Here is a 26,515-nt window from a genome sequence, read left to right as displayed (position 1 = left end):
GTATTTTTTATTTCAGAAAGTATTTTTATTATTATGTATTTACATGTACGTGTGTGTGTACTGCAGTATACATGCCTAGAGCTGGAGTTGCAAGAACAACACATGTTCTCAACCACTGAGCCATCTCTCCAGCCCAGTGGCCAGGATCTTAGAAGAACAAATGCACAGCTGGATTCTGACCCATAGCTTAAGCTGGATTTTAGTTCATACTTTATGTTAATTTAATACACATTAGGAACTGATTTTATATTTCTGTAAGGAGTTTTCTCATGTTATTATCCAGATATAAATTATATGTTGAAATGTCTAACTTCTTAGGACCTTAGTATCACCAAGGAAGGGATAATTGTAATACTGTACAACTTGTAGGGCTAAAAGATGAAGTGGTGAATGCATTGTATTTGGCAGGTGTTCAGCACCTAGCAAGTATTCATTCAGGAAATGCTTGGACACAGCAGTACTGTAGCATAAGATTTAACTTGTTAGGGAGGGAATTGCTAAAACATTTCTTTCTTTTTTTTTTTTTAAGATGTATATATTTATTTTATGTATGTGAGTACACTGTTGCTGCCTTCAGACACACCAGAAGAGGGCATCAGATCCCATTACAGATGGTTGTGAGCCACCATGTCATTGCTGGGGATTGAACTCAGGACCTCTGAAGTAGTAGTCAGTGCCCTTAACTGCTGAACCATATCTCCAGCCCTGCTAAACATTTCTAAAAAGGAACCCTTAGTTTTTATTACTGGAAAAAATGTAGTGGCCTGTGCACTCCACTTTTCCGTGAGATTTCGTTTTTTTACATTTTCCTTTGTGTATATGAGTGCATATGTTGCGTGGACATGTGTGTTTGTGTGAAAGGAAGTCAGAGGGTGCCTTTCAGGAGTCTAATTCTCTCTGCCGTGTGGGTGACTGAGTGTGGGTTGTTCGGCTTGACGTTCATCCAGTGCTGTTTTGCTGGCTCTTCCCAGGATGTTTTGAAGGGATGCGTACACATGGAAGAATGTGAACAAAAGCACACTCCTTCTTTACTGTCTATTAGGCAGAGCTTGCTGCTAAATCAGATGAAAGCATTTGGACGAGAGAGAGAGAGAGAGAGAGAGAGAGAGAGAGAGAGAGAGAGGAGAGAGAGAGCGAGCAAGTGTGTGTGAGCGAGCTTGAATATGAATGGACACTCTACCACGGTGGCTGCTTATGTGCTGGTCTTGACCTTTGGCCCCTTAGTGACCTCTTCGGACTTGTTTCTTCTCAGGGTGGACTAGAGATGGGGGAGACAGCCAACCTTCCTCCACTTGTTCCCAAGGAGTCTGTTAGCTCTTTCTGACAGTCTTCCTTCTGCTGCACATTTTCTTGGCCTGTAGACATCAAAAGCACCGCTATCTCACCCCTTCTGAGGCTCAGCCCCGCTCGCGTCTTTTCATTAGGCCCTACTGTCTAGTGTTCTCTTTGCCTCAGTAATTGAGCGTTCCTTATGAACCTTCAGTCGGCTGTGTAGGTGATGTTGTGTGGGCCTTCATTATGGGAACGTCTGAACAGTTGCTGTGGAGTGGATGAATTGCACAGAAGCTGTATTCAGTCTCTGAATGATTTCTCTTTTTGCACAGGCATTTGAGTTACACTCTGTTGATTTATGAAACCCAGTGCTGAGAAAAGTCTGTTTTGTTTATTTCAGTTCCCCCTCTGGAAGGTTTTGTAATGAATCGGGTACAAGGTGATTATTTTGAAACCCTACTCTATAAGATATTTGTGTCAATAGATGAACACACTAATGTTGCAGAGGTAAGTGTGGCAAAACATTCTTGAGAGGACATACTGATAATTCTGAGATGGAACGGTAATTTTCACTTTTGTTTTCTAGCTTGCAAATGTCCTTGAGATAGACTTATCGCTGGTGAAGGTATGTTGTGTTTTTTAAACCGTTGTAATGTGAGTACTGGGTGGATTTTGCTAGTTGATTTTCATCTTGATACATTACTTACTGATTCTTATTGGCTGCTTGAGGGAGTCTGCATGGTAGAGGGATGGTTGCAGAGAGAGAAAGGGCAAGGTGGAAGCCCTTAGTCTGTTTTCCACCAGGTGGGATGAAATAGAGCACTCACATGAATGTGGGCAGCGAGAAGCAGCCTGGTCAGTATCTTGTGAAAGCTGCAACTCTAGCCTCATTAGAAGAGGATCTAGGGACTGCAGTCCTGGCTCAGACTGTTCTGTGGGTAAGGTACAGGAACGCTGGCATATCACCAGAGGCTTAGTTTTGGAAGGTAATTTTTTCCTTCTGTTGTCTGTTTTAATGCTAATTTTCCTTCCATTCCTTTCAGAATGCTGTTTCAATGTATTGCCGGTTGGGTTTTGCCCATAAGAAGGGACAAGTGATAAATTTGGATCAACTTCATTCGTCATGGAAGAACGTTCCATCTGTGAATAGACTAAAGTAATTCATTTGTCCTTTATGACAGGTTCCTTTTGAAAAGAAGTTTTACATGCAGAAAGGTTTTTTTTGTTTTTGTTTTTGTTTTTTAATTAATTCACTCTGCCAATTGAGGTGAATCCTGTATACTTGTGCCTCAGTCATCTGGGTATGATGGATATTCTGTATAATCTGATGGAGAACAAGAACTCCTTGTTTAGGAAAAAAGCGCATACACTATTTTATAAACTTTAGAAATGAGAAGAACGTGTGCCTGGGTTTTAGTCACAGTGCTCTGTATGGCCAGAGCAGATTGAGAACTCGTCTCAGTCTCAGACGTGTGCATTGGCTTATGTTCGGGTGGATTGTTCACAGTTGTAAGTAGCTTCAGTAGCTGTGTTCACGTGAGATCATTTATGTGCTTTTAAAAACATGAATGTATTTTTCATTAATAGGAGCACATTAGACCCACAAAAGATGCTCCTATCGTGGGATGGCGGGGAGAGTAGGAGTCCTGTGCAAGAAGCCTCTTCTGCTACTGACACAGACACAAATAGTCAAGAGGATCCAGGTCAGCAGCCGCTCACCTCAGTGTGCTTTCCAGTCTGTCTGTCCGTGCGCCCTATGTCCAGACACAGCCCTGCATCTCCTTTATAGCTCTGCTTTTGGCTTCCTATGTGGTGTGCAGTCTGAGTCCTTACTAGTGTGTGAACACCGAAGGTGTAGGACAAATAAGAACGTGGCATTTACTGTCAGGAAGTTAAGTTGAGGGAGGAAGGGATGGAGTATAGCCCCCCAAACATAAATAGTTGTAGTGTCTGGGACTGCAAAAATAAACAAAATTCTAACCTTTGTCTTCAGGAACAGAATGTGGTTAGAGCAGCTGTGAATTCACTGGTTACACAGGAAAGGCCATGTTAGCCAGAGAGAGAGAGAGAGATTGAGAGAGTGCGAGCTAAGGCCAAAGGGAGACGCTGAGGGTACTCGGAACCTGGGGTGGCCTTTCTCCTGTTCTGCCTGTCACCTGGGCCACACACTCAGGAACGTAAGCCTGTTGATAGTGCTTATTGACCTGATGGTTACCAAGGATGCTTATTTATGGTTTTCAAGGAAATTAACTGTGCTTGTTGGCTTTTCTCTTGCTCTGATAAAACACCAAGACCAAAAGCAACTTGAGGAGGAAAAGGGTTTGTTTGAGCTTACAGCTCACAGCTCATTGTGAAGGGAAGCCAAGACAGAAGCAAGCAGGAGTTCAGGCAAAGGCCCCTGGGGAGTGCTGCTTACTGGTTTGCTCCCCAGGCTCCAGCTCCTTTCTCATACTTCCCAGGACCATCTGCACAGAGATGGTGCCAGCCACAGTGAGCTGGGCCACTTATGTGCCTTCAGGTTAGTGTCTCAGAGACATTTTCTCAATTGAGGTTCTCCCTTCTTCAGTGATCCTGCCTTGTATCAGGTTGATTTGACAAACTAGCACAAATCTTTGTACCAGGGAGCTAGATGCAGGAGGATTGGAATTCAAGCCTACATAGTGAGACCCTGATGCAAAATACTTGAATATCTTAAGACTATGGTATTGGTTATATTTAATTAAGTTTGTTTGGCTGTTAAGATAAAGCTGATGCAAAAACTTAGTTCAGAAGATAAGCAAAGAAGGCTTTTATTGACTTGATTCCATATTTCATTTTTTTCTTTCAGCTGACACGGCCAGCGTGAGCAGTTTGAGTCTGTCCACTGGGTACACAAAGCGAATTGCATTCCTGTTTGACTCCACTCTTACTGCATTCTTAATGATGGGAAACCTTTCACCAGTGAGTCAAATGCTGTGGGTGTAACGAGGTTTAAGTAAAGATAAGATAGAAAGTCATTTGCTGCTGTGCAAATGTTTTTACGTTTAGAACAGGTCCTGAAAGCAGCCAGCTGTGTTACATTCCTGCGAGCAGTGTGAGTCTCCAGTGAGGAGTGAAGCACACGCTCACGTTGCCTGTCTTTCAGTTTTAATGTAGTAGAAAGCATAGTAAATGTTGTTAGCATAAAAAAAGGAAAAGCAGAGTTTAATAATGTGCTTCTTTTTGCAGAACTTGAAAAGCCACGCAGTCACCATGTTTGAAGTAGGCAAACTCTCAGATGAGTCTCTGGACAGCTTCCTTATAGAACTAGAGAAGGTGAGTGCCCTGGGCTACATATCTGGGACCATTCCTACTGCACACCACGGCGGCTCTCCAGTGTACATGCTCCTTGTCCTGGAGCTTGGGATATTTCTGCTTCTTGCTGTCTCTGCTCTACCCCATCTTCTCCTGTGGTGCTGTTTAGACATCAGCACAGTGAAGGAGTGAATGAGTTCTATGATTTGTAAGGCGACATGACTAACTTCTAATATGATTTGATTTGCTGAGAGACGGGGTAGAGATTTTAGTCCGTGTACTGTCTTTAATCTTTTCTATCTAACCTTTTATTCTTTTTAATTTGATAGGACTGAGGTAAGGTCTGAGGCTGTTATTATTTAGGTTTTTGTTTCTGTTGTTTTTAATGTGGAGCGGTATTCCTGAGTGTCATGTTATGCCTGCTGTAGTATTCCTGTGAGTGAGTGAGCCCGGTCCCTCATGCTGCTGCTGCTTCTCACTGCTTTATCCTGGCCCCTGGTCTTTGTGTTCTCTTTGTCAGACCTGCAACCTGGCTAATAGTTTAGGTAGGTTTTTGTGGTTTAGTTATGAATTTTATATGTTAAATGTTCAATTTAGAGAATTTGTAGTGGTTTTGCAATTCCTTTAGTCATAAATAAATAGGTTTTTACTGTTCCATAGGAATTTTATATTCATTAGTGCAAAAATATATGAAATAATACTGTTGTAATAAATATTTAATGTCAGTTGGGGGCTTCTTTTTTTTTAAGTTTTTTTTTTTAATTGGGTATTTATTTCATTTACATTTCCAATGCTATCCCAAAAATCCCCCACACGCTCCCCCACCCACCCACTCCTACTTCTTGGCCCTGTTGTTCCCCTGTACTGGGGCATATAAAGTTTGCATGACAATGGGCCTCTCTTTCCACTGATGGCCGACTAGGCCATCTTCTGATTTATATGCAGCTAGAGACACGAGCTCTGGGGGGGGTACTGGTTAGTTCACATTGTTGTTCCACCTATAGGGTTGCAGATCCCTTTAGCTCCTTGGGTACTTTCTCTAGCTCCTCCATTGGGGGCCCTGTGATCCATCCAATAGCTGACTGTTAGTTGGGGGTTTCTATCCCTCCTTTGATCATTCAGTTCCCAGATAAAAGACATACAACTGTTATATTTATAATAAGCCTTTAATGCTTTAGAGCTAGGCATATATCTACCCTCTAAGCTACTAAAACCCCCTTCCTCACTAATAATGCTGAGTTACAACTTGCCGTGTTCCATGTGGGCAGCTCTTAACCCCCATTGGCCAGTGCTCATGCGTTGTGTTCATGATTCACCTGTCCCATGGCATCTTCTCTCTCCACCTTCTCTCCCCCTACACTCCCCCCTCATGGTTCTCTTCAGACCCCAAGCCTGGGAACCCGAACTCGGCCTTCCTCTCTTCTTCCCAGCGATAGGCTGTAGGCATCTTTATTCAGTCAGTAGTTCTAAATTAAGAAGTAAGGTCACATAGCATCACTTGGTGTACACGTGGATTCTCTTGTCCCTGGGCAACCCTTGGGCCGGTATTTAGTGGTACAATAAAGAGCAACAGACCAAACCTCAACATAATACCTACCAATCAGTTTTGTGTTTGTAATCTCCATTCCTTATTCTTTCAGATGTTTTGTTATGGTTTTTCTCTCTTACTGTACACTTCATGTTCTGATCTGATTATTCTTGTATGCTTTTTTTTTAATGAAGCAGAACTGGCTTTGGAACTTTTCCCTCTTTGAATCATACAGAGGACACAAAGCTTATAGAATGTGCTACTCAGCGGTTTATCCAATTGTTAAAGTTGTTGTACTAGGAGGCCTCCCAGGCATCCTTTAGATGATGGAACTTATTCCCAGTTGGCTGAGGTGATTGGCTTCAGTATTTCCTGGGCAAGTTTTTGAATTACAGTTTTAGTTTTGATGTTGTTGTTATTGTTTTTAATATCTTCATACCTGTGTTAGTTACATGATTATTAGGGTGATTAGCATGAGAGTGGTGTTTAAAGAAAACCTGTTTTCTCTTGGTTTAGGTTCAGAGCACTGGTGAGGGAGAAGCACAGAGATACTTTGACCATGCCCTTACTCTGAGGAACACTATCCTCTTCCTGCGGCATAACAAGGATCTGGTGGCCCAGACCTCTCAGCCAGACCAGCCCAACTATGGTACGGAAGGAGACACAGCAGTGACCATCTTCCCCATCTCCTTATTTCGTCAGACACGGTTTCAGACATGCTGTCGCTGGCACGCAGGACCTGTAGCTGGAAGCCTGCTCTCTGAGTATCTTGTCAGCTGTTTCTCTGTTTTCACTCTCCTCTTCTCTTCTCCTGGACTACTGACATTTGTTAAATCTGCTTAAGACTTACAGAAAGACTATAGAAGTAGTTATTCCTGAAGCTATTAGACTCACAGCTCAGTAGATGGTCAACACAAAATCAACAGTGGACACTTCATAGTCCTTTGTCTGGGCATCCTTTGTATGAACATGATTTTTATTTATTCATTTATTTATTTATTTTCCCCCTTGCATGGCACTTGCGTATGTATTATGGTGTCTGGTATTGCATTTTTATGGGTTTCCTGTATGTGTGAATGTGTGTTTTTCTGTGTCTGTATATGTTTTTTATACTTTTCCTTCTTTTGTTTGTTTCATCCTATTCCAGTTTGATTGTATTTTATTTTGTTATCATTTTAAGATGCCTGTTTGCATACTAATAAGATAGAGAAAGAAAAGATGTAGGCTTGGGTGGGTAGAGAGTTGGGGAGGCAAACTAACCAGAATATATTGTATGAAAACAATCTACTTTCAATAATAAAAGAGGACGTCTTTGATTATGATGAGTGTAAGCCTGTAATTTGGTAGCTTAGACTTTGGAAAGATTCAGAAGCTAGTCTACATCTATAGATGAGTAATCACAGTTGTAAAAGTCTTAGAAAGTGCTCCAGGCACTGTGAACTTTAGATTTCAGAGTTCCCTGCCCTAATATACATTAAGTGTATTTTGTAGTTGATATTGATAGCCCTGACTTTTCCCTGAAGGTTAGGAAGCCCTTCATTCTTCTGTGTTTTAGAAAATGGCTTACTTTAAGGACAGTTCTTTTTCCACACAGTTTTTCTCATGGCATTTCTGTGTTCCCTCCCTGTTCATACCTGACAAGGCTGGAACAGATCCTCCGAGTTCTCTTTCTTTGCCTCATAAATGATTGGTTAAAATTGCCTCTCATCTGATCAGTCCGAATAAGGTGCTTTTTAGTCAGGCTGGAGGAAGGAGTCTCTGATGACTCCAGGCTCCCAGAGTTCCCACTGAGTGACACCTTACAGTCGAATGGTCTCCAGTCTGTTCTGCACCCTGTGTCATCGTGCCACTTCCCACCTGGCTTGTTTCTGCCCATGTGTTCTCTTCTCCATTGGAGCTGTGTGCCCTGTCTCTCAGTCCTTTTCAGCAAAATCTATCCTAAATACTAAGACGAAGTTTTTATTAGGCTCTCTCATAAGTGTCTTTTGTACAGTTTCTCACTGTGCAGCGTGAGTCTCTTTGGTCTTTATAATATAAGGAAGTCTGCTCCCTTCTCTCCTTTCTGTGGATCAGGTACTGTTCCTCCTGTCAGTATACTGTGTCCCTCCACTAGATCACAGGCCATAGGCTCTAGAATGGGATTCTAAAATTTCAGAATAAAAATAGTCTCTCAGCCGAGGATTTGGGAGTTAGTTGTTTATCATGGCCTTATCAGGCTCATCAGAAATGCAGCTGCTCTGTCAGAACAGCTTCTGTCATGTCTGCCCCACCTGTTGCTGGTCAGTAATGTTAATATCCTTCCCTCACACGGCACCCTTTACTCCCAAGTGTGGGCTCGAGACTAGGAAAAGTATTCTGTTTAATCATGTTTCTCTTAGCCTCTTTATTCTGTAGCACATTTATGTTTGTTGCTTGTTTGTTTTTTGTTTTGTTTTTTTGTTTTTTGGTTTTTTTGGTTTTTCGAGACAGTGTTTCTCTGTATAGCCCTGGCTGTCCTGGAACTCACTCTGTAGACCAGGCTGGCCTTGAACTCAGAAATCCGCCTGCCTCTGCCTCCCGAGTGCTGGGATTAAAGGCGTGCGACACCACGCCTGGCTCTGCTTGTTTGTTTTTAGTGCCATTAGATTTAAAAAGCACTATATCCCACTTTTGTTGGTTTGCATGGAATATTTCTCATCTTAGGGCTGCATGCTGTTCCTTACAAATAGGCTTTGGCTTGATCCTGTCTAGGATACCATACAAGTGATGCTCTGTTTTCCTGAGATTTTGGTGTCGGGACTTAGGTGCTGTTCATAGTCCTCTTGCTGGTGATGTTAATTTGGTCAAACAGTTAATGTGTTTTACATTTTTTTCATGATACCGCTAGTTCTTTTTCCTTAGCTAAGAGGATATCTGTGGGAGATACTTCAGACCTTGCTCTGAGATTTAGCATCAGCAGTGGCTCTTCCTCAGCTATAGTGGTTGCAAATTGGCCATGTTCTCTTCTCTAGCATTGCCTCTGTATTATTAGCAGTCTCTTGAGTGACTTGTCATTTCTGTCTCAGTTGTTCCTGTGCTCTAGTTGTCTTTTCACCTTTAAACTGTTCTCTGTCTCCTTGTGACTTGACTTCATTTTTCCCCAAACAATACTTTATTTTGTGTTAAAATAGTACAACCTGACTTTAGCTTGTGCTTATTAAGCGGTCTCCTAGGAGTCGACTTTGTTTTTCTGGGCACTGTATGAGAGCACAGTCATGGTGCTAGCTATGCTGGGAGCATTTTACAGACCAATAGAATTTAAGTGTGTGTGTGTGGCTTAATGTGTCAGTCGTACACATAGAGGTCAGAGGACACTTTTCAGGAGTCAGTTCTGTTCTTGCTTTCTGGGCTCTGGGGATCAGACTCAGGTAGTCAGCCTTGTACAGCAGGAGGAGAGCAATAGGATGGGCTATTTTCCAGAGGACTGAGGACAGCAGTTGTTTATAAAATGCATGCTGAATCCTTGCTCTATAGACCAGCAGTTTAGGGCACAAATTTCTAACAGGATTGCTCACCTCTGTGCTAGAATCAGATCTGAGCTGTGATTTTCTCTAGAGCAGTGGTTCTTAACCATCTAATGCTATGAACCTTAATACAGTGCCTCATGTTGTGCTGACCCCTAACCATAAAATTATTTTTGTTGCTACTTCATAACTGTAATTTTGCTACTGTTATGAATCATAATGTAAATCTCTGTTTTCCAGGGGTGTTAGGCAACCCCTGTGAAAGTCATTCAGCCCCCGAAGGACTTTTAACCCACAGGTTGAGAGCCACTGATCTGGAGGCTTGTCTTGAGGAAAGGAGGACACATATTTCCTTGCTACTTTGCACTGCAGAATGGCTTGGGATGGAAATGGAATGAAAAGCGCGGTTCCTTAACGAGAGTCAAAAGAAATGCTGTTCCACGAGAGCACAGCTTTTAGTCTAGACCCAAAACTTCAGCTTTTAATCTTAAAAATGCCTTGGTGATCTTGTTGGAAATGTTGTACTCCTTAGTAGTTATGGTACCTTTGAGAAATAGTAAGTCTTGATACAGCATGCACAGGGCCTGTGCATGATACATATGGCTTCCATATGTATTAGTGTTTTTATGGGATTCCTGAGTGTGCAAATGAGTGGATTTCTATTCTTGTGCCTTCTCTTGGGCTCTTTTCCTTCTTTTTTTTGTCTTAACTCAGAGTCTATTTTCTGACAGAAAGTGAGTGAATCCAGATGGGAGGAGGGTAGGGAGGATCGTCAGAGGAAGAGCAGAATAGAAACTACTATTATGTGAGAGAAGAATCTGTTTATAATTAAAGACAAGAATAATAAGTCTTAAGGCAGTGGCCAACATCTCATCTTCAACGTCCTGTGTGGTTTATTATAACTCAGGTTTCCCCCTGGATCTCTTACGCTGCGAAAGCCTTCTTGGTTTGGACCCAGCAACTTGCAGCAGAGTTCTAAACAAAAACTACACACTGCTTGTTTCCATGGCACCTCTTACCAATGAGATCCGGCCAGTCAGCAGCTGCACCCCACAGGTAGGAACTCACTGAGGCTCCAGATGGGATGTGCTCATTCCATTGAGGGAACAGGTCTACTCTCTCTTGAAAGATGCTGTCACATTCAACTTATAAGTGTGATTGGTGTATTTAGCTTGTATATCCTTAAGTGACTTGTGACACATTAGATTAAAAATGTATTCATGTGAAATATTTTTAAGAGAATATTTTGAATGTTCTAGAATGAAGGTTTGGATAAATTAGGAGAAAAGCAGATATTTCAAAAAAGTACAATAGTGATACTAAGTTAGGTGAGAAGAAAAGATGGATTTTGCAAGCTTGATAGTTAACCATAGGATTTGTCAAAATGACTACTGATTTGCTTTCAAAGAATAAATTAGAGGTGTGTCTTTATATAACCAGCAAGGAAGATGTACTTGTACCATTTTCAGAGAATGGAGAATATACTGTGTGCAGTCATCCATCCTGCCTGGATTCCTGAATGTGCAGGGCTTGATGATTGAGAAGGGAGGAAGGAATTTAGGTACCAGATTTGTTATTGCTACCTGTGGGCTCAAGTTGCCTCAGATCATTCATCCCTTTGCCAGAATTCTAGTCTTGTGTTAACAGGAATGGTTGTAGATTTTCTTCTTAACCTTTTGTACAATATGTTACGCCCCCCTCCATTTAACTCAGTGCTTTTGCCCAGTAGGAATCATCTGTGAACTGCCTGCACAGCACATTGTAGTAATGACTGCTGCTGCATGTGGGAGTTATTAGCCAGGCCTACTTTCAACCCTTTAAGTATCTTCATTTGGCGCATCTCTCTCGTGCTTTTGTTGACGGAGCAAATGAGGCACAGAGTTTAAGAAACAATGGTGGAAGGGATGAAACCTGACTCACACCTAAGGAGTCCACTTTAAAGTTCAGTCTCTTAATAGTGTGGGCATATATCTTAATCCCAGTGTGAAGCAAAACTATTTTACTGGATTAATTAGCATTTACCTTCATAAGGGGAACAGCAGTTAAAATATGTATGAAGCATTCACTATTTAGAAGATTATATTGGCCATTTATGAAATTTGACTAGATAAATATTATAGCTTTATCTTACCTATTTGTGGTTATAGCATATTGGACCAGCTATCCCAGAAGTGAGTTCTGTCTGGTTTAAATTGTATATTTACCATGTCACTGGGCAAGGACCACCATCTCTCTTACTGTCCAAAGGTACAAGACTTCGGAAACTGCCAGATATATTCCAGGTATGTGTGAGGCTTTCTCCTCTTGTGTTCCAGTCTCTTCTGTTCGGGATTGACCTCAGGGCCTCATGCATGTTGGGCAAACACTGTTAGCTATTTTGGGGGGAAACAGAAATTGCTATGCAGAATTAGGTCAGTTTTGTAAATTACCCCTTCTCTCAAAGTGCCGTTTCATGTGTTATTCATCTTTCCAATAGGGTTATGACCGGTTACTTATAACCTCTTGGGGCCATGACCCTGGGGTTGTTCCTGCTTCAAATGTGCTCACGATGCTGAATGATGCTTTAACCCACTCTGCAGTGCTCATTCAGGTAGGTTTTCATCACTTAATTACATCACATTGTCCAATGCAACTGATGACTTCAGCATTGTGTTATGATGACTTGGGTCTCAGGGAGTAGTAGGACAAAGGGGACTGAATTTGACCCACGTTTGAATAGAAGCCACACTGTTAACTGTGCAACATTTTTTTTTTGTTTGTTTTGTATAACAGCTCCTTTGATCTGTAATTTATCACAGACCGATTGAGCAGTTTATATTGTATAATTCAATGTTTTTTAGTTTACTTACAGACTTATATAGCTGTCAGCATACCCTGCTTTAGAATATTTTTATCTCCTAAGCAGTGAACCCTGTACTGTTTAATTATCTGATTTCTCCCCACACTTTCATTCCCCCTAAACCTCAATAACACTACTGTCTCCACATTTGCATAGCTTGTTCTGCACACTATATATATGCTATATTTTATATATAATAAAATACTATATATATATGGCCTAGAATGTGCTAGATTTTGGACATGTTGGTTATCAAGTAGTAGAGAAGTAGTTGAAAATATCTTGAAATTCAAATGAGAGATGACAGGAGTGAGGTGACTGAAGCCTCTGCATATAGGTGGTAGCTGAATCCTTGAGAGAACTCAGTTACTCAGGGACAATATATGGTACACAGTGATAGGAGGTGACAGGCATTGAATGTACTGGACACAGACTCACATCTTGGTTTCACTACTGATGGTTATCTTGGACAAGATAAGTGACCTCTTTGAATTTCAGTGTCTCTAGCTGTCAATTGGAGAGAATAGAAACCTGCCTTTGCTAAAGAAATTGGCTAAGATGGATAATTGGCATAAAATGCTTTGCACTGTGCCTGACCCAGGGGCAGGCTGTGAGGATGGCATGTGTAGTCCTGAGAGAGCAGTGAGCACTGCTTCCTCTTGTTACTGTTGTGAATTGACCACTCACTCCTTTGAGTGATTGCCTTGGTCCATTTTACATATAGAGTCAGGCAAATAATGGGCATTTCTGTTGTCATTGTTTTGGTATCATAAAATTTGCATAGGAATAGAGGCATTAGTTACTGCTCCTCTTTGCTAAAGCAAAAGGCTGGCTGGAGCAGCTTATGGAAGAGGTTTGGTTAGGCTCACAGCTTATAGGGAAGTCCAACACAGAGCGGGTGTGGGAGCAGGACTCTGCCCATCACACTGCTTGTAGCCAGGAAGTGGGAGCTGTGTGCTTGTTCTCGTGGGATGTGACTTCCCACGGTTAGAGTGGGCCTTCCCACCAGTTAACCTAAGCTATGTGATTCCTTACTGACATGCTTAGAAGTTTGTCTCCTGAGTCCTGTCAAGCTGCTGGTATAAACCACCACATCACGTACATCAGCATGACTCCTGCTCTTGAGGTGTTCCTTCACAAGGTGTATTCTTGCTAGAAAAACCACCTCCTTTGAGGAAAACTTTCCCTTGTTAGAATTTGAAAAATACTATAATTCAGATTTTTAATAAAACCACGTTTTGTTTGTAACTACCTAGTACTAGATTAAATCATAAATATCTGGAGTAGAAGAGACATCTGTCAGAAATACTTTATAAACTGTCTTAATGAATGTGAGTTCATGCTTAGTGTGCATAGTGAGTGCAACTTCTTAGATGAATCCATTCTCTTCTTCATCTCTGTAGGCTTTCCCTCCTCACTTTACCCTCTCTTTGACTCTCTTGCTCTGTGAGTCATTTTTGAGGCAGGCTCTTACTTACCCAGGCTGGCCTTGAACTTGATGTGAGCCTCTTTTCTATGCTGTGATTGCAGGTGTGTACACTTGTTTTAGTTCGATTTTCTGTTCCTGGGATAAAAATACACTGATCAAAAGCAGCGTCGGGAAGGCAGGAGTTGATTTGGTTTGCACTTCTCGGTCACAGTCCATTATTGAGGAAAGTCAGGGCAAGCACCATAGCGGAACACGGAGGACTGGCTTGCTCACTGTCTTATTATACTCAGCAGATACTTGGCAAGCTCTCTTACACAGCCCAGCCACCCACAGTAGGCTAGGCCTGCCTATATCAATTAGCAATCAAGATAATGCCCCAGTCTGATGGGGGCAATCCTTCACTTGAGGCATCCTCTTCCTAGGTGACTTTATGCTGTATCAAGTTGATAATAAAAACTAACCAACATACCATACCTATCTGCATCAGTATTTCTTGAGTTTGAGTAACAGGTCTCCTTTAAAGGAAAAAAAAATGCATGTATCCTCAATATTTACTTAAATTCTCCATTATAATCATGCTGGTTATATGTGAACATTAAATTATTTATGGTTTTTGTTCTTATATCACTGTAAGAATATTTGGGAACTAAAAATTTTGGAACAAGCAAATTTAACTGAATATTAATTGAATGTGATAAATGAATACTTTGTAATGTGAGGGAATGAGGTTTCTTAAGTAATACTTTTATTCTTTGAGACTCTCATACACTTTGGACATTTCAGTATCTCCTCCCCCAACTCCTCCTATATCCACCTTCCTACTCACCAAACTTTGTATCCATTCCTTCTCCTCTGTCTCTTGCTCTCTTTTCCCTCAAACCCATTAAGTCCAGCTTGTGTTGCCTAACTACTCTCAGGCATGGGGCCTGCTCTGGATTATGGTCAGAATACTAGGTGTCACACCGTTAGAGAAAACTAACTCTCCCTCCCTTAGCAGCTGTTAAATGCCAATAGCTCTTCAGCTAGGGGTGGCTCTTCTTACCCACTTTCCTTCCTTCATGCTGGGATTTTGCTTTCCTAAAGTTTGATTAGGTCTTATGCCTGCTGTCACAACTGCTGTGACTTCATATGTGTGTGTAACTGCCCTGCTGTATCAGGAAACACTATTTTCTTGAAGTCATTCACCACCTCTAGCTCTTACTGAGTGCTTCTCCATATAGGTCCCTGGGCCTTGAGGGGTGTAATATGTGTGTCCCATATAGGACTGAGCAATCTAAAGTCTCTTGTTTTCTCACACAGGACAGTTGAGAGTCTACATTGCTAGTTGCCATCTACTGCAATGAAAATTTCTCTATCTGTAGATGTAGCATAAGTCATTAGGAGTTGTTTTAATACTATGTTCATTTAGCAGATAGTAGTCTAGGATCTTCTAGCCTCGTTGCCTACTCCTGTAATGTCTGGAACACTATTGCACCAGTGGGCATTTGTCAAGCAGGTTGGCGCTGTAGCTGATAGGGTTCACATCTAGGTGAGGGATAGGCAATTACTTTTAAATGTGTTGCATAGTTCTTCCCGGCACTGTGAAAGCTAGCCAATGGAGCTGAAGCTTCTAGGTTTGTGCCTACTTGCTTTCCAACGTTCTGTGACTCAAGTAAGTGGTTTCTTCAGTAGTAGGGTCACTGCCAGTTTCTGGAGGGTAAGCATTGGCAGTAGCCTACTATGTTTGGAGGTCTATGGCATTTGCCAACAACTCAAAAAGAAGTAATTCATTTCTGGTTCTGGAGATGGGATGAGGGGGTGTGGACAGGACACAAACAGTGCCTCAACAGCGGAAATGAGTTTTAAATTAATAGTACATTCACGTAGTACATTCAGAGGGAAAGCTGCTAAAGGATGTACAGGAGCAAGTCTCTTTCCTTTTAATTTTCTCTACCCAGTTGCCAACCCTTGTCTTTCAAATACGACATCCATTTCAGCTTCAGTTGTGTCCTTTCTTCACAGATGCAAGCTTGATGTTTGCTGTACATTTTGTTAGTTGATTAGAGAGCCAATTGCGATATAGAGGAAGATCCTCTTCCCTTTTTTTGCAGCTGAACTGAAAATATGTACCATAATTTATTAGCCATACCTGTGTTGTGAGGGATTCTGATTGTTTCTGGTATATGTAATTATCAGCAAGTAACTTTGAAAGCGTACCCTTTTGTTGCATCCCAGTCAGGTTCTTTGCCCTCCTTTTTTCTCAGAACTGTGGCTGAGCTAATCGTATATGTACTTAAGTCCTCACTTGGCTCAAGCCTGGCTGCTTTGCCTGTTAATTAGCCTTCTTATTTTTTTTTTCTTTTCACATATTTGAAAAATATTGTCTAAGAATTTAATAAACATTTGTTATTCCTTGATGAAAAGGAAAAGCAAAATTGCCCAGGGCATTTGATGGAGTATGGTAGAGTGTGCCATGACGTGGCCCATGCTTACGTGGTGTTTTCAGTTACCGTTGGTTCTCACTCATCATTCCACTTGCATTTCTTCTGTTTGTAGGGACATGGTTTGCATGGGGTAGGAGAGACTGTCCATATACCCTTTCCATTTGATGAAGCAGAGCTGCAAGGAGGTACATTTGAATTCTATCCATTTGACTTTTATCCTTATTCCTGTCAGTGATTGGTGGAAATGACAGGAAGTGAGCTCTTAACATTTTTAAATTCTGTGTTTTTACCATTTTGCCATAAAAAGAGTTGGCTGAAGATAGTTTTCAGTTGTGTGATTTTTCTGCCAGTGAACTGTTAGACAACCAGTTCTAACCTTGTAAAGAGTACTGGTATGTATGCAGTAGAGATGAAGAGAGTAAGTGCTTGTAGTAGTTTCCCTTGATTGGTGGTCTATTTGAAGAGTGAGTGAGAAGATAAACGTCAGATCAATTTATGCTTACAGAGTTTAACATTCTTTTTCATAGTATGCAAGGCAAGGTTTGTGATGCATGTATTTGCTTGTGTGTTGTGTGTGCATGTGTGAGTGAAATAGCTTTATTCTCCCCTTTAAATCTTTCTAAATGCTAAGGACAAAACATTTCTTCTGAACATGGCAGATACTGTTTTCAGGATCTTAAGTTTGCAGAATCTCAAGAACTGATGACATAGAGCTTGTGTGGAGCTGTCCTCTGACATGTCTTCATTGGAATTGCTCTTTCTTAATGTGTAACAGTACTTTAAAAATAGGAAAGTATACGTTAGTTTTTGGTATTGTGTTACCTGCTAAGACTTCATTAATTCGGTGTTATTGGTTTTTCCCAGAGTTCACCCGTGCCAGTATGGGTGTTCATAAAGCACTGCAGATTCTTCGGAGCAGAGTGGACTTGCAGCATTTCTGTGGCTATGTCACCATGTTGAATGCTTCTAGCCAGCTTGCAAGTAGAAAGCTCAGTGACGCTTCTGATGAGAGAGGTCAGTCACTGTTTGGGTCTCTGGTTAGAATAGCTGGTCACCTTGGTTGTAATAGTGTGGCCCTGTGCAGAACTGTGTTCACTCAGCATTTTACCATTGCATCTGTGCTCATAGGCTTTGAATCAAATTAGCTTTAGGGAGTATAATTTCAAAACCCTACATTTTTCTTACACACATGTACCTGGGTTCACGTTTTCTCTCTAGCGCCTCCTCTGTTTTAATTCTCAGTTTAGTCTGGACTTTGATACCATTTCCCGTGTAGCCTTCCTTCTGCCTCTAGATTGCCCAGTGTGTTCACAGTCATATCAGCTCTTACACAGTAACTGTTTCTGCTCTGACAAGATGATGTATAGATCGCTTTGCTTATGGTGGTGTCAGCTCTCTTCCACTGATTCTGAAGGTGTCAAGTGTCTCTCATTGGTCCTACTCCAGAGTTCTTTCTTTCAGTGTGAAACCCTGACAGTATGTTAGTAGTCACCCAGAGGATTGGGGTGGCTCCCTTCCAGTTTTGGCTGTACTGCAGTTCACTTTTTAAGTCATTTTATTCCACAAACCTTTAAACAGCAAATAACTGTTTTAAGTCCTAGAAGCAATTAAATGTTTAAGTCCAGTTTTAGTCCAAAGAGTAAAACCTCAGTAGGGAAGGTAAGTGAATCTGCCTGAACTGTGCAGTTAAAGGCTCAGAGGAGACAGTGGACTGCTTAGAGTAAACATGGGAAATAGAAGTCCTATCTTAATAGGGGCCACAGGGAATGCCTCTTAAAGAAGGCACAGTTGAAACTGAGCTTTAAAAAGTGAGACGTTAACCAAGGTGATTGCCAAAAGGTTATTGGTAAATAGATGAGTACAAAAGGTGGCTAGGGATCTCATGTTGCCAAAAGGTGGAGGGATTCAAAACGAATTGTGAAGGATACTCAAAATTCTATCCTTATGGGGATGGCTTTCAGAATGATGGAAATGGAAGTCTAAACTTGTGTTCTGCCTCATGAGTTCGGAGTTTTTAGGTCATAGTTGATTTTGGTTTTACACACATGTGGTACTTAGCATTGGTGCTCTCTCACATTTACAAACTGGTCTCGAGACAGTTCTCAGATGTCAGTTGCTTAAGCCAAAGATGAGCATTAGCCTCTTTGCTGTGGTGAGAAGGGAGAGAGAGTAGACAAACTATCTGTGCAGCGCTCTCTCTCTCTCTCTCTCTCTCTCTTTTAAATTTTTCTTCATTATTATTGTTTCCTGAAGTCCTCTTTGTGCTAAGACTTTAAATTGATGGTTTCTGCTGCATAGTAGAATCCTCATAGTGTTTTATATCCTTTAAATTATCAGGCGAGCCTGATTTGGCTTCTAGTTCAGATGTAAATGGGAGCACAGAGTCGTTTGAAATGGTCATTGAGGAAGCAAGTACAGATTTGGCGACAAAACAAAACTCTGGTAAGATGTTAATTCTTTGCAACTTTATTAAATCCTTTCTGGAGCTTAACTTTTCTGTTAAGCTGTTTATATATTGCCTTGTTATCTACAGTGGAGTTCTGTGTCAGTGTGAGTGTTCTAGGGAATATGTTTATGTGCTTAGAATAACTCAAGTATTATAAAATTATAGCCAGAGTGCAATGATTTTAAAATGTTCATTGTTCATATGATAAGCACCAGATTTATTTTATCATCTTGCAGATGTCTTGTTATATCCTTTTTGAGCAAATGATTATCTGCAACATTTTATGAAAAGCTCTCTTTTCTCTAGACATATGTACATAATCAAAAGACGTGCACTTCTGTTTGGGGATTGATGACCCTGCTTTATTCTCTCCCTTGTTGAGTTTACTAGTGGGTGCCCCAGGGGTAGAGGAATCTAGGAACCTCAGATTATAGAAGATCTTGCTGCTCATATAGAGTGTGTGAGTATATGGTTTTCAAGCTAGCTGTGTCCTTTGTAGGGGCCACAGCAGAAGCAGATTGGGTTCCTCTTGAACTGTGTTTTGGAATTCCTTTGTTCAGTTCCGAATTAAACCGGAAAGTTTGTCAGAAAATAGCTACCCATGGCCTGTGCAGGAAAGAGAGGTAAGGCTTGTGTTCTTCATCTCAATTTTAAGCTGTTACTAACATCATTCTAGCTTGCTTTTTTTTTTTTTAATAACATGTGAACATAGCAATTGCCTTACATATTGGTTGACTGAATAAAGAAAAAGTTTTAAGTTTAAGAGGGGTGTGTGTGTGCATGTATGTGTGAAATTAATTTCAATAGATTGGAAATTACTCAAAAGCAAACATTTGTGGTTCAAGCTTCTGTAAGCTTGCTTGTCTGTCAAACGTGATGAAAGTGGGGAAATGGGTATGCTTATATAAAGAATGAATCTGTTTGATTTTGTTTTTTAAATATATAAATGTCACCTTTAATCTCAGCACCCCAGAGACAGAGGCAGGAAGTTCTCTGTGAATTGGAGGCCAACCTGGTTTACATAGTTCTAGGCCAGCCAGAGGCACATAGTAAGACACTAAAAAAAAAAAAAAAAAAAAAAGTCTAGAAAATTTCTCTATACAAGAGTACTATATACACTCAAATGTTTATCATGAGTTAAAGTTATGTTTTGGTGACTTTCTTCTTTGCATATTTTTTGAAATGCATGCTTTGCTTTTCAGAGATGACAGGCATGTTTGACCTCATGGCAGCTCCCATCCTTTCGGGGTGGCTACAGAGAGGCAGGCAGGAGAGACTCACTGGGCTCAGTTGCCACAAAGGGTAGTTTGGAGGAGAGATACCCACAGATTCTGTCTTTTAAACTTGGCCTGCACTACTTTTCCCTAGAAAGATGCTTCTGTGATTTTAAGGCTAGGAGCAGCATGTCTGTGGGTGTAAGCATAATGTTTAGAGTATCTGGACACTGTCGGTTTGCTAAACAGTATTCACTGCTCCCTAAGGCCTATGCTTTCCACGGCCATGGATGTTTGGCCAAATTTATAGTAACAGAGATGCTTTGAAAGTTCAGGGGATATTGAAAAAGGGAGGTTGAATATAAAATGCCATCTTCTGGGCCAGACCCCACTGTTGTAATCATAAACGATTGAGAGCAATGTGGATGCCTGTACTGTTTCTGCAGAAAGATGGGCCAGCCCATCAGCACTCATGCATGGATAGGGGATGAGGGACCCCACCCTTCACTGTTGATAGGGAGAAGGAACTGGTGACACCCTGCCACCACCCAGGATCCAGTTGCATAGTTAAAATCCAGTGGTGACACAGATGGCCTTAGCTAAATTAAATGGGTCACCAAAGTCATGAGCTTGGGAAAGAAACCAGTAGAGATGAGAGGGGAATGGGAAGGAGACGAGAGAGGTGTTAGTCGAGAATAATCAGAATGTTTTATATATGTATATAAAAATTTCCAGCAATAATTGTTTTTTTAAAAAGTTTTTTATTATGAAACTTCAAAGATTGCCACTCTAATTTGTACTTAATTCACAAATCTGGAAAGTTATGTACAGTAGGTTGTGTTAAATCTATCAGATATGTTTAGCACCATGTTTTATTTTATATTTGTACTAACAGTTTATAGATAGAATATTTTGGAAAAAATAACTTCAATTTTGGTCATAGCAACTGTCCTCTGTAGTACCAACTTCTGTCTTGGTCGCTATTCTGTTGCTGTGAAGAGACACTATGACCAAGGCAACTCTTACTTAAAAAGGAAAGCATTTAATTGGGGGCCTGCTTCCAGTATCAGAGGCTTAGTTTAGTCCATCATTCTCCTGTCAGGGAGCATGGTAATAGCCTGAGTGCTGAAAGGAATTGAGAGGGACATCCTGGTCTTCAGGTATTGTGGGGAAAGCACACCTGGGCGTGGGGTGGGCCCGTCCCCAGGGACACGGTGCTTCGTAATCCTTTTAATCCTTTCAAATAATGCCATACCTTAGTGATTATGCACTCAAATATATGAGCCCATGGAGGCCATTTGTATGCAGACTATCACATAAACTTATATTTTAATTTGGATTTAAAGTATGATATTTTATTTGAAAATGTCTCTTTCTTATATACAAGTTCCTGTTCAAAAGAGAACAAAATTTATTGATACAAAGCATTTCAGTTACTTAAGAATTTTTTGTTTTATTAGGTTATATATTCATACATAAATTATTTAAATTGATAAGATTTAACTTGTAATAGTTTTACCTTTTACCACTATATTGGGTTAAAATTTGTTTTCTCTTCCCTTTTGTTTTCCAGCCTTCAAAGTCTCTTACATTCCAGTAGAAAACTCTCCCTGCAAGTCCTTAACTTTGTTCATTCATTCCAGGTAACAATCCAAAACAGCGCAAATGGTGCTTGTATAGCGCTTAATAACGCATGAAAGCGCTTCTTGACTGACATCACATCTCCCCAGTAGCCAGATATGTACCTAGCAAGATTCAGGATGCTAACTGATTTGTACGTGTTGCTGGTCAGGCTTTCCTAGACACGGGCCTGGCCTCTGTGTTCTGTGCCAGGGTTCATTCAGCATAATGGGCTTGACTGTGAGCTGCGTGTCATGTGTCCTGCATGCTAGTTCCAAGGCCAGGCTGAGGTGCTGATGCCTGCAGTGCTACTTCACTGCCCACCGGGTCAGTGGTATGGAGACAGAATGTTCTAGACTTTCTAGATTCATAAATAAACTTTGAGAATAGAATATTTCTGTTCAGAATTTCTAATTCAACATTATGAAGTCCATTTTTAGAGCTTTCATTTATTCACTTAATTCATTCATTCAATAAGTATGCGAGTCTACCCTTTATACCAAGTGCCAAGGGAACTAATGTGGAAGCCACTGGTGGAGCATGTGACACTCTGTGAGACTGGTCACACATTAATGTTTGTAAGATTTCAACAACTGCTTTGAGGGAGCCGTGCTCCGGTGGGCTCTGAAGGAAGCCCTGACTTAAAAGACTGATCTATAGACTGAAGCCTATAGAACAGAACAGAAGCCAGTGGGATGGAGCAGAATATTGCAGACAGACAGGACATGCATTAGTATCAGGAAAGCACTGGGCACCAAGGAGCAAAAGGTAGCCAAGATGGTAGAAATATCCTGAAAAAAGGAAGTGACACCAGGTGAGGTTGAGAGTGAGTCTTCCTGGGCATGGGAAGACCCTGTGTATGTACCAGATGCCAGGAGACATGGCTGAAGGCTGGAGAAGGGGAGAGACGGTTTCAGATGAAGTCCTTTAAATTGGGTGTTAGTGTTGGAGAATCATGGGCTAGGGGCAGTAGCAGGGACAGTCAGATGCCCTGGTAATTAACTGCCTGCGGAAGACATGCTGTGACTGAGACTTTTCACTGGGAAACAACTGAGGTGCGCGCGCACACCCAGGAAAGGGGTGTTTATTGTCCCCGTACCATCATGCCAGTAAATCACAGCAGTACAAAAGTGTAATACAGATGAGTAACAGGTGGGGAAGTTCTGAAATTCGCAGTACCATACTCCACTTTGGGATCCACTAACGGTAGCTGTGGTGAACGTGGAACTGCTGAGATATATTCTGGAGATAGATTTGTGAAACTTGATGAATTAATAATGAGGGAGTAGTAGGAGAAAGTCAAGACTGGATCCCATTCTTCTGTTTACCCAGAGGAGTTGGATGGGGAAGGATGGGGAGCAAGTGGGGACTGGGCATGTTAATTCTGTAGTGCAGGGAAGACACTCTGTGGCCATGTCAGATACTTGGATGCTTGGGAATGTGGGTTTTAAAGCCTGGGATCGCTGCCTGCCTTGTAGATGTGTGTAGTGTAGTGATGGGGCTTTCTGTGGCTTTCTCCTATGGTATTTCGAGCTGGGTCTGGTTGCTGAGAGCTAGTCTTCTATCTCATAGACCATTTCTGATTGTTGTCAGAGCACTTTCTGTAAGTGCTTGTCAGCTCACACCTGTTCCTGTGGCCTCCCGTAGCATGCTGTGAACATTTCCTGGGTAGTTGGGTCGTCAGGTCTGTTTCTTAGCTGCAAATCCATGTGAGACAGTTGTCTTGTTCTTGGCTTTTAGGAAGGTGCTGCTACTCTGGATCTCCACGCGGAGCCTGGCTTCTCAAGTGTGCTTTCACAGTCGCCCTGCGCTGACATGGGAGTTCCACTTCCAGCCAAAAACTTAATGTTTAAAGATGGTGTCTTATCAGAGTGGAGCGGACGCTCACCTTCCTCCCTGCTCATTGCTAGTCTCCATTTGTAGTAATTTGATTACAGCATTTATTGCTCACACTTTCTGCCTTTTTTCTTTCTTACGCTGGCTTCACAGTGTCAGCCACTAAGCTTCCAGCTACCTTGGTGCAGGTCAAGCTTCACTGATAGGAACCAACTGCTCGGAATGTGCTCGTGTTTTCTGAAGCCCGAGGCCTGTCGTTACACATCTTACTGCAACCAAGTCCTGCTCAGCAGCCAGCACTGCACTGGAGACAATCCGCATTTCTTTTATAAAACTGAGGACAGGCTTTATAGGCTGTAGATGACTGTTATGTTTATAAGCAGTCACTATGAATATTGCAGTGGTAGTTTTATATGTAAGTTTCTCAGACATAAACCTGGTTTAATTTTATATTTTGTTACCTACACTGAGGGAATCATGGGAGGAGATGGACTCTTCTTCCTCCAAAAGGCTTCAAGGTTCTTGAGGTAGTCACGCTAGAAGTGGCAGGCATCCAGCAGTGAGGGGCACAGACCAGGGCATTAAGGATTACTGTGGACGTCAGTAAATTATGTACGCCAAGTGACCATGATTGAGGGTGTGTCGGTCAGCAGAGTTATGTCAACCTCGCCTTGATTTCTAAGGTCTTAACTGATGATCCTTTGACAGCTCATGAGTGCTATGGAGAACATTCTATTTTTAAATGATGTTTGTATGTGGACTCCCGTTGTCACTCACCTTGGGCTTTATATTTTCATAGAGTCTTTATGGAAAAATAGAATTTATTTTCCACGTGTAGTTGAGGCTGTTGCATGTCTCATCTTGTAGCTTTACCTAGGAACTGTTAGGGTAATTGACCTTGATTTCAACTAAGGATTGTGGTGGAAGTTGGAATCGCCCAGCAGCAGCCTCAGGGCCGTGTCTTGGGACTCAGCTCCATGGGAAACGATTCCTCAGACACAGCATCTGGACCTGAAACCGGCACACAGCTCTGGGGAGTGGAGAAGCACTGACTGGCTTCGTGTGCTGTGGGCATTGGGTCTTGTAGTGTCTCAAGTGTCAGAGTGTGTGGAACCACACTTGGGCTGTGCAGGTCACCTTCCCTGGGGTGTTTGTGTGCTTAGCTGTGCTCCCCTAACGGAACTGGGCAAGCGGCATACCTGAAACACTCGAGCATTGCACTCATTGAGAACATTGGAGCCCAACAGCTTTGCTGATGGCTTTTGTTATTTATACAAGTGATACTTGTGTAATTAACAGACTTCTGCAAGTATATGCCTTTCTTGAAACCGTTAAAGTGGCCATGCATTTAATACCATGGCCTGTCTGTAGAATTGACTATTTTGGACCAGGTTACCTGTGGCACAGTTAAGTGCTGTGTTTGGGTAAATGAAGTAATGTTTAGTTTTCTACTTTGTCTTGGATAAGGTAGAACTGTATGTATGTCATGTTTGTCTGTAAAAGGAAAAGTACATAGTAAGGTTAAAATAATCTCTATGACTGTGAATTACTCATTTATTTTTCCAATTACTGAGACTGTACATTCCTAGTGCTATTAGTTATTTGTGTATGTAACTTTTACAGTTTCAACTGAAAGTTTCCCGTATTTCTTTTCATCAGGGCTCTTTAATCTCATTTGCTTTGATTGGTTAACTGTAGGTATTTATCTTTGTATTAGTAGTCGAATACCAACTCTAATGACATGTACACTAATAAAGAATTGAACAGTTGTAGTTATGACAGTCCAGTTATTGCTGAGTTCATAGCTTAAAATATGGGAGTGATTTGCTGCTATAATTCCTTTGCGAAACACTGAAGAAGAGATGAGACCTAACCGTGATCATGAACTTCAGGGACAGTACTTTAAATTAAAACAATACTTTACATCTCTCTGGATTTTTGTTTAGTAGGAAGATTGAAACCATCAGAATCCCAGCCAAAGTCCCTGTCTTCTGAGGAACCCTTTTCGTTTTAGAGAGGATGATGTGTGTTTGTGCTTTGCTTTATGACTGTCTGGTTCCTTCCACTCACGTTAGCTCTCGCAGAGAGGCCTCTATTAAGTTGATAAAAATAATAATAATAACTATAGACTTTGTTCTTTGCCAAAGAAGATTGATAAAAGTTGTGCCCAGTTATTTTGCAAATGTTTAATTTCATCTGACTTTGCACCACTCTCTCTCTCCCTCTCTCACCACTTATTATAGCTTTGAACCATGACATTTAGAAACCAAGAAAAAAAAGAGCTACTAAATATCAAAAAGGGCATACAATTCAGTAAAGGTCCAGTTTCACCTCACAAATGTATCTAAAGAAATGCAACTTTATATCACTTAAGAAGTTAGGGTCATCCATTCCTTACAGCAGCCGTTCTCAACCTGTGGGTTGCAACCCCTTTGGGGGCTCAGATCATCCTTTCACAGGGTCATATATCAGATATCCTGCATATCAGATATTTACTATTATTCATAACAGCAAAACCACAGCTACAAAGTAGTAAAAAACAACTGTGGTTGGGTATCGCTGTAACATGAGGAACTGTGTTGAAGGGTCACAGCATTAGGAAGGCTGAGAACCACTGCCTTAGAGCCTTTCTTGTTTAACATGTGTAACCAGATGCTTTTGCATTTGTTTGAGGGATGTGATTTCCCTTTCTGGGTCGTTTGCGTTCTCTGCCATTCTCATTTTTTATGTTCAGTGTTTCAAGTACACTTTGTATTAAAGGATTTTAAAGTACCAAAACTGTAACTCAGTACAATGGATTGTGTTCTGTTATGATGTTAATATTATCCAAGGAAAATGTATAAAGTGTTGTCAATTTGATTATTGACACAAATAACATGTTTACAAATAAACTGGTGTTGATCAAGTTACTGTGGAGAGTGTCTAATTTCCTGGGACTTCTGTTTTAATATTAAATATCTGTGCTTTTCAAAAACCTGCTTTCCTATGTTTTTTCAACAACCTTTAAAATTTGGTCCTAATACCAGATTTGCAGGAAAATTTCCAGGTTAGGCAAGGGATGTTCATTGTCTCTGCCCTGGCTAGTTTTATATCAATTTGATACAAGCTAGAGGAAAGGGGAACACTGATCAGTTGAGAAAATGCCCCTATGAG

The 26,515-nt window shown here is 41.2% G+C and overlaps 1 protein-coding gene across 2 annotated transcripts in view; it reads left to right on the top strand.

The window, feature by feature from the left end:
* Positions 1-26,267, top strand: part of Fam91a1 (family with sequence similarity 91 member A1) — a 39,415-nt gene extending 13,148 nt beyond the window's left edge. For both annotated transcript variants that reach the window (XM_021183033.2, XM_029469676.2), the window contains 16 exons: positions 1,673-1,779; positions 1,859-1,897; positions 2,316-2,428; positions 2,860-2,975; positions 4,100-4,212; positions 4,480-4,566; positions 6,590-6,722; positions 10,463-10,611; positions 11,703-11,837; positions 12,032-12,145; positions 16,359-16,431; positions 17,111-17,260; positions 18,584-18,688; positions 19,192-19,315; positions 21,480-21,549; positions 23,267-26,267. In XM_021183033.2, the coding sequence (XP_021038692.1) occupies positions 1,673-1,779; positions 1,859-1,897; positions 2,316-2,428; positions 2,860-2,975; positions 4,100-4,212; positions 4,480-4,566; positions 6,590-6,722; positions 10,463-10,611; positions 11,703-11,837; positions 12,032-12,145; positions 16,359-16,431; positions 17,111-17,260; positions 18,584-18,688; positions 19,192-19,315; positions 21,480-21,549; positions 23,267-23,449 (1,811 nt within the window). In that variant the 3' untranslated portion in view covers positions 23,450-26,267. The remainder of the gene's footprint in view (positions 1-1,672; positions 1,780-1,858; positions 1,898-2,315; positions 2,429-2,859; positions 2,976-4,099; positions 4,213-4,479; positions 4,567-6,589; positions 6,723-10,462; positions 10,612-11,702; positions 11,838-12,031; positions 12,146-16,358; positions 16,432-17,110; positions 17,261-18,583; positions 18,689-19,191; positions 19,316-21,479; positions 21,550-23,266) is intronic.
* The last annotated feature ends 248 nt before the right edge of the window (positions 26,268-26,515 follow it).

This window comes from Mus caroli, unplaced genomic scaffold (assembly GCF_978045245.1).
Source record: "Mus caroli unplaced genomic scaffold, Mus_caroli_1 scaffold_16, whole genome shotgun sequence".
NCBI lineage: Eukaryota > Metazoa > Chordata > Mammalia > Rodentia > Muridae > Mus > Mus caroli.
This window is presented reverse-complemented; position numbering and strand designations above follow the sequence as displayed.